Raw genomic sequence first — 20,741 nt, forward strand, 5'->3', positions numbered from 1 at the left:
GCAAGGCCTACGACCTACCGCACTATCTCGCAGGAGGACCATCGTGATACTGCTGTTCTACGTTCCAAATACTACTTGGACTGAGCAAAGACGCTTATAACGGCGCCAATTCACTGTTTCCGGGTTTTTGTAGCTTTTCTTGAAGACTGGCAATGCCCATTTTGCTCTTACCACCCCACCCTAGACAGTGTTCACCTGAACCAGTGCAAGCCAGAAAACCGACCTTTGTCGACAGAATTTCGAACCACCCGAAGCCCCCATCTTGGCGAACCTCTTGATAAAAACGTATTTCGTTTAATCCCAATTCCATTCATACATGTACTACGAATCCTGGAACGAATGAAAAAGGACCACTATTGTTTGTTTGTTTCTAAACACCAATCTTGATGTGTAGATGTACACTTACTGCACAAAGGACATTTGTTTTCGGATATTTCTCAAAATTTGATGAATTCTCAGTCCTCTTCCAGGACGATAACAGAGAAAAAGGTACCCCAAAGAAATGTAGGTTTGTGTCTGCCCCTATCTCCCTATCCCGTCTGCTCCCGAAACAGAAACTCCCAAACAACAGAGACTCTCCGGATAATAAGTAAATATGAAACAATACGCAATTTCTGTATTACTGTAAAAAGGATAGCTTTAGGAACCACTGTTTCATCTTTAAATAACATAATAAATAGCATTTCGATTTTATTCTGTTCTCGGTCAAAAAGATTGAACCATAGTGCTGCTGTCATCAGGACTCCGTATCCGCAAGCGCGGATAGGATTGGTCACGCTTCACACATACACACACTTGCCATTTCCATTTCCGACGGTTTTGGGACGAGCCATCTCCCGACTGTTCGTAGAAAGCTAACGCTCGGTTCTGTTCATCAGTCCAGTTGTTGCGGTGCTTTTGAAAAGCGCCAGAGTTTGCTGCTTCCGGGAAGGAAACTGCGTGGGATTCATGGAATCCAAAAATACTGTTTGCTTGGCTCTCTCAGTAGCATTCGCATAACATAAGGCTTCCGCTAGTGTAAATAAATGCAGTCTTTGTTTTCGTTTTTTTTTTGGTTTGAATAAGCTTCGAACTAGTCACATCTATAAATACGTAACACATTTCGCTGCGATTTTATGAAAATCAGTCCCATTCAGTAATAGCTATGGAAGAGTCTTTTAAAATTTCACCACACTCAGTCGTATTCTCTATTTTGTATATCACAACTATTTTTCGCTTTTTCGATTGGAGAATTTCGGTATCCTCTTAAAAGTGATTTTTCTCCCAGTTGGTGGAAGGCTTTTGGTTTGGTTTTGCAGTTTGGGTTGCGCTTTAAAAAGTCCTTTCGAAAAGAAGGTTTCGGTATATCACATGTTTCGGCATTCAGCGCCGTTGCTAACACACAGCGAGGGGAGGAACGAGGCTCACCATCAAATTATAACTACGATGCTGTTTAGATTGCACCACACTTATCTGGCAGAAAGTTCATCTCACTCGGTTTTGGTTTGGTTGTTGCTAAACCTTTATTGGATTACTAGTAAAAGTTCATAATTTAAATTTCATTTTCGTTCTGTTTGCTTTGCCTGTCGATACATAATAGTTATGTATTCTTTTATATAGTGTAGGTAAATATCTAGTAGCATTCTAGCAATAGTAATAATTGTAGATTTGTTTTGTTTGCTTTTTAATCCTCTAAACACGGTTACACTTTTTGTATTTTTATTTCTTCGATTGTCTGTAAACACACTGTTTTCTTCCACCGAGACACGATCGATACACTTATGTCCTTTGCTGCTACTCGTCGATAGACAATCACAAATATATTTTTCTTATCAGCGTGAGAATACTTTTTTTCAATATAGAACAGATTACGTTTATCCTCTGCAATCTGTGCAAAGAAGTCCTTCCCAAACTCTTACATTCATCTTTTCGTTTCGCTCTAGAACAAAATCCATATTTCGGCGAAAATCACTTTTCTTCGCAAAAAGACCACACAAACTAAAGCCTAAGTCCGTTAAGAGGATCCGTCGAGCGTCATTCGCATTAGAAGAGAACGACGTTGGTTTTGTTTGATTCACGTATTTTTCTGTTGTTTCGGTAGAAATGGGATACGATGCGGGGGGGGGCAAATGCAAAATGGACAAACAAAAGCACTATTTTCTTCCGTTTTTTTCACAGTCTGCACACGGTGAGAGAGAGATCACACATTTCTTCACTGCCATTCACGAAGGTGGGGACAACGGAGTCTCTGGTGAGTGACGGTTATTATTGGCTAGCTGGATAACTAATGAAGATTCTGCTGATGCGTCGATGATGGGTGAAGCACGCTCCACGGCGTTCCGGCGGAAACATGCTTCTGTTTCTCCTGGCGATAACGATGAGCTTATCAATCACATTTCGTCATTTTCCTTTTTACTTCGACGAAAAAGAAAACCGAATGACACAGTAATCAAGTTTGTAGTAACTGCATGTGCTAGATTTATATCGGCGACATTTTTTCATTTCTAATAAATAGGTTTCACGGGATGTATGTGCGGGTTGCGCTACTGACTTTGTCTAGCGGAACCTGTCAGTGGGAATCCGATACGGCGAAGATGTATCTGTTGGTTGGCAGAGAGAAACAAAAGAAACATGTTAGAATAGGTACGGCATTACAATAAATGATTAAAATATCAAATTAAAAAAAGTCACAGGAGGGTTGTATCCAAGACACGACCGCATAGTGGACGTAGGATTCCGTTAGGCTATCTGCTACATGCTGATTTTGGATAAATTGTAAAACTCTTCGATAATGATTTGGGTCCGTTTTGTCTGGTTGTTAGGTACTGTTCGTTCACTCCACCAGTGTCCATAACCGAGTGATAATGATAAAAGGATGGTGATTAGTCATTAGATAGTGCGTATCACGTACCAAAGCCGCCCTCTGTATTCCTGGACGAGATGGCTCCTGTGTGATGTATGGATGAAATAAAGAAAAAAGAGCTCATCAATCATCATCGAACACAAGTTTTCTCACCAGAAAAAAAGTGTTACTTTAGTATAGAGAAAATATATATGAAATGGAAAGGGTAATTTCATTTATAATTTTTTTCTGAGTGTTTATTCAACCCATTTCCTTTTTGCTTTAAACCCAACGGAACACGATGCTACATTCCTCAAGGCGAATTTCAATTGAGCTAACAGCACCCAATACGATATATAGAGCATATGTGAAATCACTTTTTCGAATACTCCTTCATTTTTCCAATTTTGCTCGTCGCATGAACTTTCCTTGGGAAAAAAATCGTTTCATATTTCAAGTAATTTTAACACAATAGCTACCATTCACAATTTTACGCTTACAGTTCTGCTAAAAGTTTCAAAATACATGATCGGTCATTGATATGAAATTTCACAAAGCAACCAACATAAAAGTTCCAAATTTTAATTTTATTTATATTCCATCTAGCATAAGTTCTATTCAGCTCATTGAAACATCATTCTTCAATCTACCCATTGAAAAATTCTTATTGGAACGAAAATAACAAAAAAAAAAAACTCTCGTTCATCGCTCCCAACTTATTCACCAGCACGTATGCAATCAGCAATGCCCACGCTAGTTACAATGAGCATTATCCATTTGTGCGCGTCGTTAGTTAAACTATCGACCACGAGGGTATTTACATGCTGATTTCCCCCAGACACCTTGGATTTGAAATCTCTGTTAGGGAATACATGTCGGTGGGAAAAAAGCTCCCCCTACTTTCATGTATTTGCAATGTCGGTTTCCCCCAGGCAGCTTGGTTTTGATGTCTCTGTTAGGGCCCCGCCGCATGTGTCGTCAATTTCGACCTATCAGAAGTGGGTATTTCCGTTAGGATAGGGGTTGAGATTTTTCAATTGTTCGATAGTTAGTTTCATGACATATATTGTTTTAGTCAATGTAAAAAATTGTTATGGAGTGCCGAAATTGAATGACGCAAAAATCTCATCAATCCATCATAAAATGACTGAGCAATAAGCATTTGAAATTGGACAATTTTCACGGTGCGCTCGATTTTCGATTTTCAATTTGTACCCCAATATGTTCCCGAAAGACGTAATCCTACGTCAAAAACATCCCCTCTGTGGATAAGTGGACAAATTTGTGATAATCATAATATGCAAGACACACTAGATATTTTACTATAAATTACGTGTTTTTACTAAAGCGAATATTTTTTATGACTATTTTCATAGATGTTTGGTGAATTGGACTCTGTTATACTAACAGTACCTTGCCTCGAGAAATCTACACTCGACAAAATAAATTAAAGAACAGAGTGCCAAGTCGAAAATTTCAAGTGATTTTTGACAACTTCGTGAAAAATCAACGCATATCGATGGAATGCGCATCATTTTGAATATTTTACGTACACATTCTTATCTTGGTGTCTACACACACACCAAGATAAGAATGTGTACGTAAAATATTCAAAATGAAGCGCATCCCATCGATATGCGTTGATTTGTGTAGTGAGCAACAATATCGGGAAGAAATTAAAAGTAGTTTTTTTTTGTTGACGTAGGATTACGTCTTTCGGGAACATATTGGGGTACAAATTGAAAATAGAAAATCGAGCTCATCATGAAAATTGTCCAATTTCAAACGCTTATTTCTCAGTCATTTAATGATGGATTGATGAAAAATTTGCGTCAATCGATTTCAGTACTCCATAACAATTTTTTATATTGATGAAAATGATATATGTCATGAAACTAACTATTGAACAATTGAAAAATCTCAACCCCTATCCTAACGGAAATACCCAATTCTGATTGGTCGAAATTGACGACACATGCGGCGGGTCCCTAACAGAGACATCAAAACCAAGCTCCCTGGGGGAAATCGACATTGCAAATACATGAAAGTAGGGGGAGCTTTTGTTCCTATCGAAATATGTTCCCTAACAGAGCCATCAAAACCATGCTGCCTGAGGGAAATTGGCATTGCAAATATGTGCAAGTCGGGGATATTTTTATATTGCAAGAAAGGTGAGTAATACGATTAATTCTAGTAAATAAAATTTAAAATTGGAAGGTTGCATGGTTGATTGTAAAATTGTATATGGAAGCAGTTGTGTTAAAAATGAATCGATTTAAAAAATGATTTATTTCAAATTTCATAAATGAAAACCAAGGTGTGTTCCCGCTCGAGAATGGGTCGTTCGGTTCAAGCTGTCTGTTTTGTTGTGTTCATTTTCACCCAAGGAAAGTTCATGCAGCGAGAAAAAAATGGAAAAGTGAAGAAATATTCGAAAAAGTGATTTCCCATATGCTCTACATATAGCAATAGGTGTTGTTAGTCTAATTAAAATTCGCATTGGGTTGAAAAAAAAACACTAAGAAAGTAAAAAATTATAAAACAAAATTACCTTTTCCAATTCAAATATGTTTTCTATATATTAAAATAACATGTTTTTACTGATGAGAAAAATTGATAATTGTATTCGGTATTGGTAATTATCTTACATTACATTGGTGAGTTTTTTTCTTTATTTCATCCATACATAACACAGGAGGCATCTCGTCTAGTCGTCGCCTCAGAAGGCGGTTTTCATCATTTCTCATTCCACTTCGGCATCTTCTATCTGATACGCATCGCCCAACGACTGTTTAGCATACTTCTGTCATCATCACTCGGTAAACACTGGTGGAGTTAGTAAACAATACCCTACAACCAAACAAAACGTTCCTTTTAAAGGGCATCAAAGCGTTATCAAAGAGTTTCACGAATTCATCAAACATATCCAAAATCAACAGATAGACTAACGGAATCCTACGTCAAATATGCAATCGTGTCTCGGACACAACTCTCCTCTGCCTTTTTTGACGTAGGACTACGTCTTTCATTTCTATACCGGGGTGTAAAACCAAAGTTTCGAGAACGAAAGCGTTACGCCGGAGACCGAGATTTTGAGCGTTAATAGCTCTTAAACAACTGAACGAAATGGTATGATAAACACTTCATTTGAAAGATAAAATGTCTACGCGTCATATACTTGTTACTTTTTCATCCAAAAACTTGTTTCAATAGTCTTAAAATTGCTTTCAAAACAGGCTATTGAAATCACCAATCGGTATATAAGCGAGCGCCGCTCGTAAACCCACTCAGTTATGATTGAACAGCGATTGGAGCATGTTGTCGCTGTTGTTGTGAAGCTAATTTCGTTTATCATGAAAGCGCTGATGAACGGTGTCACCAAGAGCCTGTTTGTGCACCTAAGGCCAAAAGGGAATCCATTAGGAGGAGAGTGATGCCACGGTTCCGCTTGAAACATCGGAGCAGCCGCCACACACACACACACACACATACACGCGCGGAATTCTCGTTGCTGAAAAATAATCTGCCAGCTCCCCTGGGAATTGAAAAATACATTCATGCGAAATAGTTTATTTTAATGTTTTCTATCCATATAACACTGCAACCAAATACATTTGGTTTTGTTATTTTTCAATCAATCGCAATTAACAGGAAAGCTTCTGAATATTTTTTTCCCCATCAGTGGAAATTTTCGTATCCAATGTTGGATGCATAACATGAAAAACGGAAAATGTTTTACATCGCGAAAATCAAGTCATTTTCGAGCGATTATTTGCTTTCTACTCATATAATGCTGCGACCAAATACATTTCGTTTTGGATTTTTTCAAGTGCGATCAACGTAAGACCACGTCTTTCGGCAATTTATTAGAGGTGCAATGAATATTTAGGAATTCCCGCTCTACGCGCACTGGCAAACAATGTTTACTCAACAATTTATCAAACTAGAAATGGGTGTTGTGAGAAAGGATTAGCGAACGCGAAAACGACAAACGGGAGAAAGATACGTTTGGAGGTTGAAGGAAATTGGCAGAAAACTTCTTCATTCTATCATTCAAATAATGTGATTCATACCACATCGTTTTGCCAGAAAGAGATTATTAATGCTTAAAGGAGGAATCGAGTCCTCCGAGGAAATTACCCAGCGCAAATTAGAGTCGACTATCGATTACGGCATTCGTACACAAATAATTTTATAATGCAGTTTCACCAAAGTGATTTCTTCGGATATATTCACTACATCATGTCATGTATTTCATATTCTTCATTAAGAAATCCATATCCATGGCACCTATCGGTAACGAATTATTATCGAAACCACGATTTTCGCTAAATGCTCCTTTTAGTTCGGCCTGTAAAAAACTTTTCTAAACTCTAATCCATCAAATTTGGAGCCCTGAAAAGGGCCGTTGATTATATGCTAAGCTAATATAGCAAGCTCTCCTCGGATACGATGGGCCAGCTAGATGTCCTTGGGCATGATGTGACGCGTTTTGCATGGATAGCACACAAATTGGTATCTTCTAATAAGCCTCCTGCAGCGTCATAACCGCGGAATTTTGGAAGCGCAAGTCGGTTTTGAAGTCCTGAGCAATTCCACGAACCAAATGCTGCAAAGGTAGCTTGCGGATCAGCAATTCGGTCGACTTCCGATAGCGATGAATTTCACGCAAAGTTCCCGGTCGATAGCGATGTGGCTTCTCCACCTATCCTGCTGCTGGTGCGCTTATCCGAGCTGACTTCGTGTGCCTTACCACCGAATGACTAACGAGCTGTCTGCGAAAGACTAACGAGCTCGAGTCCTCACGGTGCGAGAGTAGAGTAAGAAATGAACGAAAGCAAAGGAAGCGTCATTTTATAAACCATAAAAGTATAGAATCTAAATCCCACCCTTATTATATTCGTGAGTATACAGTAAGCTTATACAATAAAGAGGGTGGGGTTTACATTCGATTCTTTTATGTTTTATAAAATGACACTTCCCTTGCTTTCGTTCATTTCTTACTCTACTCTCGCACCGTGAGGACTCGTTTCATCGGGACTAAGCAGACAGCTCGTTAGTCCTTCGGTGGTAAGGCACCACGAAAGCAGCTCGGATAAGCGCATCAGCCGCAGGAAGCGTGAAGAAGCCACATCGCTATCGACCGGGAACTTCGCATGGAATTCGTCGCTATCAGAAGTCGACCGAATTGCTGATCCGCAAGCTACCTTTGCAGCATTTGGTTCGTGGAATTGCTCAGGACTTCAAAACCGACTTGCGCTTCCAAAGTTCCGCGGTTATGACGCTGCAGGAGGCTTATTCGAAGATACCAATTTGTGTGCTATCCACGCAAAACGCGTCCCATCATGCCCAAGGACATTCAGCTGGCCCATCGAATCCAAGGAAAGGGTGTTATATTAGCTTAGCATATAATCAACGGCCCTTTTCAGGGCTCCAAATTTGATGGATTAGAGTTTAGAAAAGTTTTTTACAGGCCAAACTAAAACGAGAATTTTCGTTTGGATGCCATACAGCATCGAGAAAATTCCGGAAAGATCAATCGTTGCTGAAAAATAATCTGCCAGTTCCCTGGGAATTGAAGAATACATCCATGCGAAAGAGTTTATTTTAATGTTTTCAAATTATATGGCGAACACAGCGACCAAATACATTTGATTTCGTAATTTTTCAATCAAGTGTAATTAGCTGGAAAGCTTCTGAAGATTATTCTTTCCCATCAGTAGGATATTTTCATATCCAATATTGGATGCATAACATGAAAAACGGAAAATGTTTCGTATCGCGAAAATTATATAATTTTCAATCGATTATTGCTCAGTCGCCGAAATTTTCATACTCAGAGAGTTCATTCTCCTCTAGTTTGCCTTCCAAATTGCCATCGTAAACCACACCTTCTCTCGATTCAATCACGCACGAAAAGCATACTGAAATGATATTCAACATCGTTACTGAACGAGCTGAACGGCGAGGGATCGAGGGATTCATTACCTGGCCTGACCTGACCTGAAATGCAATCAGTTTGTTTTAACTGTGAGGGAGCGCAGAAAAGCCGATGCTGATACTCTCGTGACCAAGAGAGTATCAGCATCGAAATACGGTTCCTCGGGAAGACATAGAAGCAGCCGCCACACCCATACACATACACGCGCGCAACTCTTTTCATTTGCTGGTTATCGAGAGGAAACCTGGAAAGAAATGATCGTTGCTGAAAAATAATCTGCCAGTTCCCCTTGGAATTGAAAATTACATTCAAGCGAGTTTATTTTAATGTTTTCTATCCATATAATACTGCGACCACATACATTTGGTTTTGTGATTTGTCAATCAAGTGCAGTTAGCAGGAAAGCTTCTGAAGATTATTCTTCAGAACAAGGTTTTTTGTATCCAATATTGGATGCATAAAACCTTGAGTCTCCAACGTAACACTCTCGTTTTTTAAGCCACCCAAATATTTATTTATTCATTCATTCAGGATGGATTTAGATTCAACTTCAAACAAATGATCTCTAAATCAACGATAGTCCTACGTCACCCTTGCGGTTATACCATAGATATAACCCACTTCCTGTTTTTTTCAAGAATATTCTGGACTAACACAATTTTTTGCTGACCAACTCATCAGCTAATCCAATTAACCATATCAACCAGCTTTTATTTGGTCCTAAGAACGTTCCTGTAGGACCTTCCCACACCGAGATATTTCAGTTTTAATAAAAAAAAATTATCCCTTCGTCTTTGATGATGAATAATGCAATAAACAACCATCGCACCGGAAATCGAAAGGCAGTTTTGAAAACTCCAATAAATTCAAGCTAGGATAATTTGTTACTTTGACGAAAAAAAAATATTTAAATTTTTTACTCTACTAGAGTCAATACGCAAGCGTTGCTGGAATCATGGTAGGCGATTGCACAGTGACGCGTGAAATTTTAGACGTAGTACCAAGGCGGTATAATAAGGTGGAACGTTATGTCAGAATTTCTGTTCAGCCATTACTTGAGTTCGAATTGACAGCGGCCAAATGAACGGCTAGCGTTTCCGAGAAAGAGGATAACAAATGGCATGCAATGAAGAATGCATACCGCTATGTGTTTGTTTGTTTACGCTGTTGGCATCATTGTTGTGTTTCGGTGACTGCTGCAAGTTATTGTCTTCATTGCTGTTTTACGGGACGTGAGGGTTGTTGCCGTTGCTGCTGGGATTGGCAATTCAGCGATTGTGGGAGCTGTGCTAGTGGGTATATGAAAGAGCCACTACCGTTGGGCTTGTACCGTACTGCTCCTAGTTCCATTCGCTTTGATCACATTAGTCGTTGACGACCCATTACGAATGAGTGAGCGCAACGGTACGGTTTGGATATCCAGGCATGTCGTTTCCCGACGACTGCTGCTTCAGCTGGAGACTCACCTGATCGTGCGGGACACAACAGCTAGTTCGATTGAAACCGGTCCAGCGTAGGTAGTTGTTGGTGTGCAGAAAACGCTATGTAGCATAAAAATTGGACCTGGTTTGTTTATAAACAAAAATAGTCGCTGTCATTTTTCATCCCCTCTCGCATCTTCCATGCCTTATCCTCATACTGTCGAAAACGAACCACCTGTCAATTCCAGCTCCTTGCGTAGTACTACTTGCGTCATTTTCATTGGTATTTAGTTGAAATTTCTATGCTGAGCAGTACGTCTTGATTATATTCTGAGTGGCAAGCTCTAGAATATGTGTGACTACAGTGCACATATGCTAGAGCTTGGGATTATTTGACGAAAAAATCCTCAGTATTTCTGAAGTTACAAGACGGACATTGCATAAACATTAAATGAACGAGACCTCGCCACAGATACTTCATTCATTATGAATATCATTTCTGATTTTGAATTAATATTTATGAAAATTTGGAAAAGACGAAACAAACAAAGACCGCGCTCGAAGGATTTTTTATGTTTATCATATGATTGGACATGGTCAAGGAACGCCATTCTAAGATGTCGTGAGCTGTGCCAACAATTTACGACACAATCAACAAAAGTGGCTCGAGGAATAATACATTTACTTGCGAGAAACTGTTATGAACAACGCCGACACAGCCATTGTTATAGCCAGACCAAAGCGTAATGCATTGTCATGACATTGAAGCTTGTGTGGTCAAACAAATAATGAAGTCCGGTCGGATTCGTTCCCACATATTGCTGGATGTATTCGGTTGAATGTAAAAGCGACTTTTAGTTTGGTCATTTTTAGTCGACAAAATACGCCCTGAAGAAATTGATAATGTGCTTTCCTCAGAAATTCCAGATATTTCTACCCGTGTTCTGAATGTTCCAATCGAGCCAGAATTACCCGAACAGATCGCAATTTTGTATTCTGTAATCCGCCCGGTTCAAGTCCAATCCAGTTGTGCAAATGTGGTAACCTTGCCCCGCAATTCGACATAGACAACATTCAGCTCCGTGTTCCATTTCTGTGAAGTGAGATTTCACGTTTTTAAAACAAACTAAGTATCCAAACGACTTCGAATAATAATTTTCGTTCAAATTTTAACAATTTAAGATTGCTTTGGGGTCTACCAATCTGATAGAGAGTAAATTGAACCATAAATACGGACAAATTATTTTGACGTTTTTGCGACAAGGCGAACAGATTCAAAGGTGCAATCGTATCCTATATTTCAAGCTAACCGGGCAATCAGTGGAACACAGGTTTTTGTGCGAGAGACCACCACTTCCGACGGTAGGTCGACTCGGATCGCTTCATCTTGGATGCTTGGGCCGCCTCGATTCCTTATCTTCGTTGAATGGGGACTTCGCCACCGTTACGCCCACTTCAGAATAAATTTCGAAAAACGGGAAGGAAAAAAATATTTTATGATAGAAATTACACTTTTCTGTGGTACATTTATACTCATCATGTTTTTCACGCGCCTACTTGTAACATATTATACTTTTATACATTATACACTCAATAGTTGTCTTATCCTTGTTAGGAAATAAAATGAGCGTTTATCAACTTTCATTGAGAGGATTGCCTCTATTGAGCTGAGACTGTCTGAAACAATAAAATAATGGTCGATGGGCAGTGTTTCAATGATCCCTAGAGCATAGTATATCGCGCCCAGTTCAGCGACATACACGGAACAAGGATCTCTGAGTTTGGAAGAGGCACTGGAATTTTCATTGAAGATGCCGAAGCCAGTGGACCCGTTTATGAATGAACCGTCAGTAAAGAACATTCAGATCTAACTTTCCCACATTTTGCCGGAAATATCGCCGGAATAAAATCGGAGCGTAGATAATCTGGGATTCCATGGATTTTTTGTCGCACGGACAGATTAAGAATGACAAAGGAATTGCAAAAGTATGGGAAGCAAACTTGGTTGGAGATGCCCGGTGAAGGGTGTACTTCATAGGTAAGGTACTCATGGTATATAGACATCTATATATTAGGCTGTCAAAAAAGTCCTGCGGTATTTCCGCGAGGTGTCGTTGTAAGCGCGTAGTTCTAGTTGTATTCATTGTATCGAGTCATACTATAGCTTGTTGGAAAGGTATTTTTGCGCACGTCCTTGACAGTGTTTTGTTTGGTTAAGTCGTTCGTGAGTTATAGTGTCGCAAATATGGAGCAAAATAAAGAGAAAATCCGACATATTTTACAGTACTACTATGACAAAGGCAAAAATGCATCTCAAGCTGCCAATAAAATTTGTGCAGTTTATGGACCCGATACAGTTTCCATTTCCACCGCACAACGATGGTTTCAACGTTTTCGTTCTGGTGTAGAGGTCGTCGAAGATGCGCCACGCTCCGGAAGGCCTGTCGTCGAAAATTGGACAAAATCGCTGAATTAGCCGAGAAAGACCGGCATAGTAGCAGCCGTAGCATCGGCCAAGAGCTGGGGATAAGTCATCAAACCGTTATTAACCATTTGAAGAAGCTTGGATTCACAAAGAAACTCGATGTATGGGTGCCACACACGTTGACGCAAAAAACATCTTTGACCGTATCGACGCATGTGAATCGCTGCTGAATCGCAACAAAATCGACCCGCTTTGAAGCGGATGGTGACTGGCGATGAAAAGTGGGTCACTTACGACAACGTGAAGCGCAAACGGTCGTGGTCGAAGCCCGCTGAAGCGGCTCAGACGGTGGCCAAGCCCTCATTAACGGCCAGGAAGGTTCTGCTGTGTGTTTGGTGGGATTGTCAAGGAATAATCTATTATGAGCAGCTTCCCTATGGCCAAACGCTCAATTCGGACCTGTACTGCCAACAACTGGACCGCTTGAAGGTAGCACTCATGAAGAAGAGGCCATCTTTGATAAACAGAGGCCGCATTGTCTTCCATCAGGAGAACGCCAGGCCACACACTTCTTTGGTGACGCGCCAGAAGCTCCGGGAGCTCGGATGGGAGGTTCTTTTGCATCCGCCGTATAGTCCGGACCTTGCACCAAGTGACTACCACCTGTTTTTGTCCATGGCGAACGAGCTAGGTAGTCAGAAGTTAGCCACAAAAGAGGCCTGTGAAAATTGGCTATCCGAGTTTTTTGCCAATAAGGAAGCGAGCTTCTTTAACAGGGGTATTATGAAGTTGGCATCTCGTTGGGAACAAGTCATCGAACAAAACGGCGCATATTTGACTGAAAACAGATGATTGTAACTAATTTTATGAACAAATGAAAATTCAAAAAAAATACCGCAGGACTTTTTTGACAGCCTAATATATAAAAATGGATTTCTGTCTGTCTGTCTGATTCTTATGGACTCGGAAACTACTGAACCGATCGACATGAAAATTGGTATGTAGAGGTTTTTGGGGTCGGGGAAGGTTCTTATGATATTTCCAGACCCCTCCCCCCTCTCTAAGGGGGGGCTGTCATACAAATGAAACACAAATTTCTTCATGACTCGAGAGTTAAACAAGCAAACGAAACCAAATTTGGTATGTGGAGGTTTTAGGTTGCAATAAATGTTTTTACGGTGGTTAGATACTCCACCCCCCCTCTTGAGGGGAGGGGGCCTGCAATACAAATGAAACTCTTTACGGGAGGGCTGCCATACAAATGATACACAATTTTTTGCATAACTCGAGAATTAATCAAACAAATTTAATAAAATTTGGCATGTGGAAGTTTTAGGGTGTAATAAATGTTTCTATGGTGGTTAGACACTCCACCCCCCTCTCTAAGGGGGGGCTGCCATACAAATGAAACACAAATTTCTGTATAACTCGGGAATTAATCAAGCAAATGGAACGAAATTTGGCATGTGAAAGTTTTAGGGTGTAATAAATGTTTCTATTGTGGTTAGACACTCCGCCCCCCTCTTAAAGGGGAGGTGGGGGGACTGCCATACAAATGAAACACAAATTTCTGTATTACTCGAGAATTAATCAAGCAAATGGAACCAAATTTGGCATGTGGAAGTTTTAGGGTGTAATAAATGTTTCTATGGTGGTTAGACACTCCACCCCCCCTCTTTAAGGGGGGTGGGGGTTTCTGTCATACAAATGAAACACAAATTTTTGTATAACTCGGGAATTAATCAAGCAAATGGAACGAAATTTGGCATGTGGAAGTTTTAGGGTGTAATAAATTTTTCTATGGTGGTTAGACACTCCACCCCCCTCTCTAAGAAAGGGGGGGGGGGGGGTGCTGCCACACCAATGAAACACTAATTTCTGCATTACTCGAAAATTAATCAAGCAAATGAAACCAAATTTGGCATGTGAAGGTTCTTCGGGGCACGAAAGTTTTCTATGGTGAATACACTCCTTCCCCCCACTTCTCTAAGGCGGGTTGCCATACAAACGAAACACAAACTTCTGCAAAACTCGAGAACTAATCAAGCACAATTTGGGATGTGAGGGTTTTTGAGTATAAGAAATGTTTCGATAATTTCTATACCCCTCCCTCCTTTGGAATAGAGAGAGGGTCCCATAAAAATATTACACATATTTCAACCAGAAATATTCAACCCAAACATGACAATTGAAAATTTTCGGAAAACTCTGAAGGAAAAAGGGAAAATTCGGAAAAAAAAAAATTTAATTCCCATATGTTCTACAATTGCATAGTGACAAGTAGTCCATTTGATGTTTGCACTAGCGAAATTGATCTTTGTTCGAAACTGGGAATGGATTTTAATGTGATAAAACGCACTCCTATATCTTCTTCTATCTATACCAAAAAAAAAGGATCGCCGGATGTGTTGATAAGAGCAGAACTGGAGGAAGGAATTGTCCGATTTAGGGCTGTCTTTATTCTATCATATTTTCTGTATAAAACATTTATTCCATGTAACGGAGAAACATGTTATTTACAAGTGGTTGAAAAATCTTGAACGAGAATTGTGTCTGAAAACAGTCTGATATTATAATGATGAGTTTTGTTAGGAATACTAGGAATTTTAGGGTGAAAGCTAAATTCAACGGGGTAAAATAGAAGATCAATCAATGAACAGCTCTGCGATTGGACCCATGGACTTGCTCATAGTAAGAAAACGTGAATGTTTGAAGGTATTGATAACAAAAAAAACAAATTTTTGGCGGAACGAAGTTTGCCGGGTCAGCTAGTATTTATATAAGGATATTGATTCTAAACGAAAGGTGTGGCTTAAGCACGCAGACTTCAACATCTTGTTATGGTCCCGCTGAGCCCAAGAAGATTTGGTTTGTGTCGCCGATCAGAATTATAAATTTCATCAGACAAATTATTCCTGATTCGCTAAGGCTTTCAGTCTACTTCTTCATCAATAAGTAAGTAAGCTTGAAGAGCAGTAGAAAAGAAATGAGGTGAGCTATAAAAATTCAAAGCAATGGGTGCAGTGGTTCATAGCCAACACGGGAAAAAATCTCGACGAGTGCATGGTTGAAGGGATTGAATGTGTAATTAGATTGACCAGCAGCGTGTAGATTGATGGCACATACCAAGCCCAAAGTTCGCATTTTCATTTGAAGAAAAGGCTACGAAGTACGGGTAAGAAGGATTAGAAAATTCTCCATCGCAAATGAATTGTAATACTACGAAGAACTAATTACGTTATTAGCCTAAGCTCGAGTCAACCGAGAGTAATCGAATATAAATTGCTCGCATCGTTTGTAAGTTCAACATTGAATTTTCACCTACATAAAAATAATTTTTTTGGATAAAAAAGCACCTGTATCGCTCCAAAATTGCTTGAAAATGATAATTGTTACTGTCATAGTTAAAAGAAAGTGCGTACGTGAGTTATATCATTATCAGTGCCATAAATTATCAAAATCTGTTCACGAATGAAGACATTAGCTTTTTCCCAGTGTCGGATGAATTTTCTTCTGTTGAAACTCAACGCCATATCTGTCATAATGAGTATAACACAAGAGTCGAGAAGCGTGAACTTTGTCTGGTATATTGAACGAATAGAGCATGAACGAATTTCGGAAAGCCTGCATTCAGGCACTTCCATTACTGTCAATAATTCCAGGTGATTATCACGAACGTTAAGTTGATCCTCATCGCTTGCAGTGAATTTTTATTGAAAACGTGTTTGATTTCCATATTTAGAAACAAAGGAATCCGGAGAAGGCAACATTAGCTTTCGTTGAGCGTTGACCGTTGTGCGGTGTTGAGCGGTTGAGCGACATCTTGCGTTGAACGGCGTTGAGCGTTCCGTTTCCGTTTCTTTTTCTTTTTTATACTGTATTATAATGACTTTCAACACCTTTTTGGCTGGCTTGTCACTTCCATTTTTGGAAGAATGTCGGGAGTGAGAATTCAACTCGCGATCTTTACCGTGAAGGGTACGGTCCGTTCCCGTTTCCGTTTCCGCTTTATTTGATCTTTTACTATCGCCATTTCGGTCTAACACGATCTTAGTTTCTAACACTTTCTTTATCTAACTCCATTTCACTAACTCCATTTTCGGTCTCCTAGGGCGGTTTTCAATGCACCGGAAGCCACCGGAAAACGATATTCGACTTCTGTTTAAGCCCTTCCATCCAATACCCATATCGTAGGGGTTTTATATGATTGCTAGTCATTTATAGCCAGTATCATTAAACCGGAAATCAAAACAAGATTATGTTCGTTTTTCGCTCGTCTGTTATTGTCACCCATTGCCCATATAATTGGGGTGTACGCCATTTCTGGCCAATCGGGAGTAGATTCATAAAATATAGCTAGAGTTATACCATACATTTCATTGCCAATGTCGGCAAAAACAAGAATTTTGTATAATAAATGGCTATCTTTTACCATTAATCGATTTTACTCTCAATTAGTTGACGTTGAATTTTATGCTTTGATTTTCACTAACACGCAATGATATTCAATTTCGACGTTACGAATATCATAGCGAAAATGAATATGCAAATAAAAAATGAACTTTATGGCAAGCTGATGTTGATGTTCATTGCACTGGTGTTCATTGATAGTGTTGTTCCATATTTATCGACTCTCGCTTGAGCAGTAGGTTGTCAATACAAGGCAGGCTGAAATTCGCCGTATTTGAATGCCGTGAACGTGAATATTTTCGGCACTGATCATTATAGAGCATATTATTCATGCTGGAAAATATAATTAGCTAAGATATAATTAAACGAAACGACTCACCTTCCGATCATCTTCTATCCCTGTGATTATATCCGCGACCTCCCCGATGACTACGATCGTTCCGATGGTTCCGGTCCCGATCACGCTGTCCACGACCATCACCACCGTCAACTCGGTCGTTTTTGCGCCCATAAGACGGACCACTGCCACCGGCCGAGGACAGGTGAGTCAGTGGAGGTGGAACGTGATAATTCGGTAACGGTGGAGGGGGACCTTTCATCGATGGCAGCCCGGCAGTGCTCGCGGTTGAGGTAGGTACCGCTGCCGTTGCAGGGGCACCACTCTGCGGGGGCTTCCACATAAACTCATCATACTTATCGTACGGATTACTGCGGGGTGGTTGGACACCAGCTGCTCCAGTTACACTTCCCGGGATAGCCCCCGGTGGGAAAGGATATTCCGGAATTGGCAAACCTTCGTAGTAACGCGGTGGTGGAGGTAGTCCCTCGTAGGGCATAGGCATTCCCGGAAAACCGGGCGGAGGTGCGTACGGCATCGGAGGCAACTGATGCTGCATTGTGCGCATATAATCCGCTACATACGCCTCGGCTGCAGCAGTACTGCTGTAACGTTCCCATCCGTGAAAACCAGCGGCACTGGCAGCCGCTGCTGCCGCAGCAGCACGATCCATCCCTGGAGGCAGCCTTGGTCCGTGTCCACGGCGGCTATCTTTACGATACGGTGCGAACATTGGCGGACGTCCTTTGCCGTGGAAAATCTTCCTACGGCCTCCTCGTATCGGACCACCACCGTTACCGCTACCAAGTCCACCGCGACCACGCGTAGAACTTGACGGACGAGAGAAATTTGGCTGACGCCGGAATGACTTGGAGGCTGCCTTTTCCTTCATTTGCTTCGAAGCTTCTTTCGATTTCTTCAGAATCGGAGTCATTTCGACTGAAGTATCCTCCGGGAACAATCTGCACAACTCTTCGGCTACTTTCGATTCGATCTCCTGGCCATCGCGACCAATTTTCACCGGTTTATTTTCGTTCCACGGATTATATAAATGGGTAGTAGTGGTGAATGGTAGTTCTTTTTTGCACACCCAATCAATTTTGATAACACCTCCGAGCGCTTTCGCAGACATACCGGGCGGAAGTACCCACTCTACGGCCGGTAAATCGCGCCGAGCTTCAGCTGCCATTCGGGCAAAGCCGGCGAATTTGCCGCTTTCCTTCACTGAAAACACCAATATAACATTGCGACTTTCGCGGAAAGCCTGATTCAGATTAGCTTCGTTCGGGGGTAAAGTAGACCAGACCCCTTTTGTCTTGGAAATTGTAACATTTTCCGTGTTGTTCGATTTTATAAGGAAAAATCTCGTCTCTCGGAATAAATAGTTGATTTTAGTAACATAATCGTAGGATTTAACTGAGTTTTTCACGGAACTGTTCTTGGTCCGATTTCGTTTCGTCTCGGTGACGGAAGATGCTGTCTGTGGGCTCCGGCTGCGAGATTTCCGCTCCTTCTTGGTACTGTTATTCGCGTTGACCGCACCCCCTCCATTTGCGCTGTCTTTTTCCGCATCCTTCTTGGACTGTTTCTCATCTTTCTTTTTGTTTTTCTTTTTCTGCTGTTGCTTCTTGTTGGCAGAATTCCTCCGCTCGGTATCATCATCATCGTCTTCGTCCGACGAATCCGAACTGACCTCACTGATGCTGGGATTAGTGGTAGTACTGTCGGAACTCGCACCGGAAGCCTCACTGCGCGTATCGTAGCTATTCTCCAACTCTTCCGCTATATCTCGCTCAGTTTCGTCCAGGCCGAGATTCACTGCATCGAGATCGGCCATTTTTTCGGTAGACTATCTCTCCTCTTTTCCTCTGCGTCGTTCTATCTCACACACAAACGAAGTACACAAACAAATTATGACCCGGGACGACGCGCACACACGAAAGCGGCGTTTCCCCGTCTAAACACTCACAACACAACAGTCTCTCTCTGCTGACTGGCCGTATAACTGTAGCAGCAACAATTTGGCAGTGCTGTCAGTCTGTCTCAAATAGCGAACTGGAATGAAGAAAAAAAAAACAAAACGTAATTAGAGAAGGGCCACTACTAAAGGTATTATGTCTAGCTTTTCCCAAATAATCTCTAGGAAATCACAAAACCGGAAAAGTATCTACAATCACTATTTTATTAAATTGAACATTCGCATACATTCAAATTATATGTTCTGACTTTTTTGTCTGCTATTTTTTTCATATTTCACTTCATACATTAAGCCATGAAATTTTGGCAAATTCCACAATGAAAACACTCATAAGTAAACTTTTCCGCCTCACTTATGACTCATTTAGAATGCGAATAATTCCAACACTTTTCAGAGCTGATGTGTATAGCGTACAAATCAACCCCTCATCCAGTGCACCTAAAAGCTGGCAACTCTACCGGAACATCATCATAAGAAATCGAGCATAGCAAGCGTTCCTCGCCAATGCTTCTGGCCTTCGCCGCTCCGCTGCTAGCTTTCGATGATCACCCACGTTTCTTCTTCTTACTCTTGCCCTGCTCCAAATTCATCCCAATTGGCACACAGGAACCGAAAGATATGAAAATCTTTTGTTTTCACTTAATGCTGCCCCGTTTCCGGTCAAATTAATCCGCAAGGTTGTGGAACGTTCGCTTACTTCACTTTTGCGCACAAATTTATCCCGTTCGAGAAAGGTTTTGCACCTGAAATTTCACCGCAAAGTCCGAACACTTCTTGTGCGTTTGCTTTCTTTCGCCACCACCACACATTACACATAAAATCGAATTTTCTTTCTCCTGCTCCTGCTCATCTAGCTGTATATGGTTTTTCACACTTTTGCTTTGGTTCAATGGCGAGCATAGAAAATGTGTGTGTGTGTGTGTTCGTTGTACACTGAATGGAATTGAAGCATTGGATTTACACCGGGTTTTTATCTAGATCTGTCATTGAGACATATGCCTATGAAGCAGTAATAAGATTTTATTTTTCAACTCCATTTCATTCATTATTTGAGTATTTCCAGCAAAAGTAGGGTGAATAATGTTGGTTTGTGCACTTTTTGGAATGCTCTAATTTAGCACACCTGTGTTAAACCATGTATTCAAATGTTTCCAAACATATACATAAAATTGCCTTTTTCAATTTTTTGGTATTTTTTTACGGATTCGCATGTTTTGAAGGTTTATAAAGCCCACCTTCTATTGGAGTCAACGCGCCCCTCATTTAAGCTCACTTTTAATCAACCAGATATGTGTTTGGTACGTTTTTAGATAATTTCTGGATTATAATGCTAACAAATGTTGTAAACAACATACTTGCACACCATTTGTATCAAATTTATATATTTAAATCATGAAAATAATGCATC

At 40.6% G+C, this 20,741-nt stretch overlaps 1 protein-coding gene across 5 annotated transcripts; it reads right to left on the minus strand.

Annotated features, from left to right (window-relative positions):
• Positions 1-652: 652 nt before the first annotated feature.
• Positions 653-20,223, minus strand: LOC129769899 (YTH domain-containing protein 1). 5 transcript variants are annotated; one of them, XR_008741995.1, is made up of 5 exons: positions 20,031-20,222; positions 17,398-19,410; positions 5,470-5,671; positions 2,891-2,926; positions 653-2,579 (listed from the first exon to the last, which is right to left on the minus strand). XR_008741995.1 is itself a non-coding variant. In XM_055772430.1 (3 exons), exon 2 carries the CDS (start codon positions 19,190-19,192, stop codon positions 17,405-17,407), a length of 1,788 nt encoding a protein of 595 aa, XP_055628405.1. In that variant the 5' UTR covers positions 19,193-19,410; positions 20,077-20,223; the 3' UTR covers positions 653-2,579; positions 17,398-17,404. The 5 variants fall into 5 exon arrangements, 4 of the variants coding, with proteins under 4 accessions (XP_055628405.1, XP_055628403.1, XP_055628404.1 ...); XM_055772430.1 differs by lacking the exons at positions 2,891-2,926; positions 5,470-5,671 and having other exon boundaries at positions 20,077-20,223; XM_055772428.1 differs by lacking the exons at positions 2,891-2,926; positions 5,470-5,671.
• Positions 20,224-20,741: the final 518 nt, after the last annotated feature.

This window comes from Toxorhynchites rutilus, chromosome 2, assembly GCF_029784135.1.
Source record: "Toxorhynchites rutilus septentrionalis strain SRP chromosome 2, ASM2978413v1, whole genome shotgun sequence".
Taxonomy (NCBI): Eukaryota; Metazoa; Arthropoda; class Insecta; order Diptera; family Culicidae; genus Toxorhynchites; species Toxorhynchites rutilus.

Excerpts from the sequence above, each read along its gene's own strand:
- LOC129769899 (XM_055772430.1), bottom strand. The coding sequence starts at position 19,192 with ATGGCCGATCTCGATGCAGTGAATCTCGGCCTGGACGAAACTGAGCGA.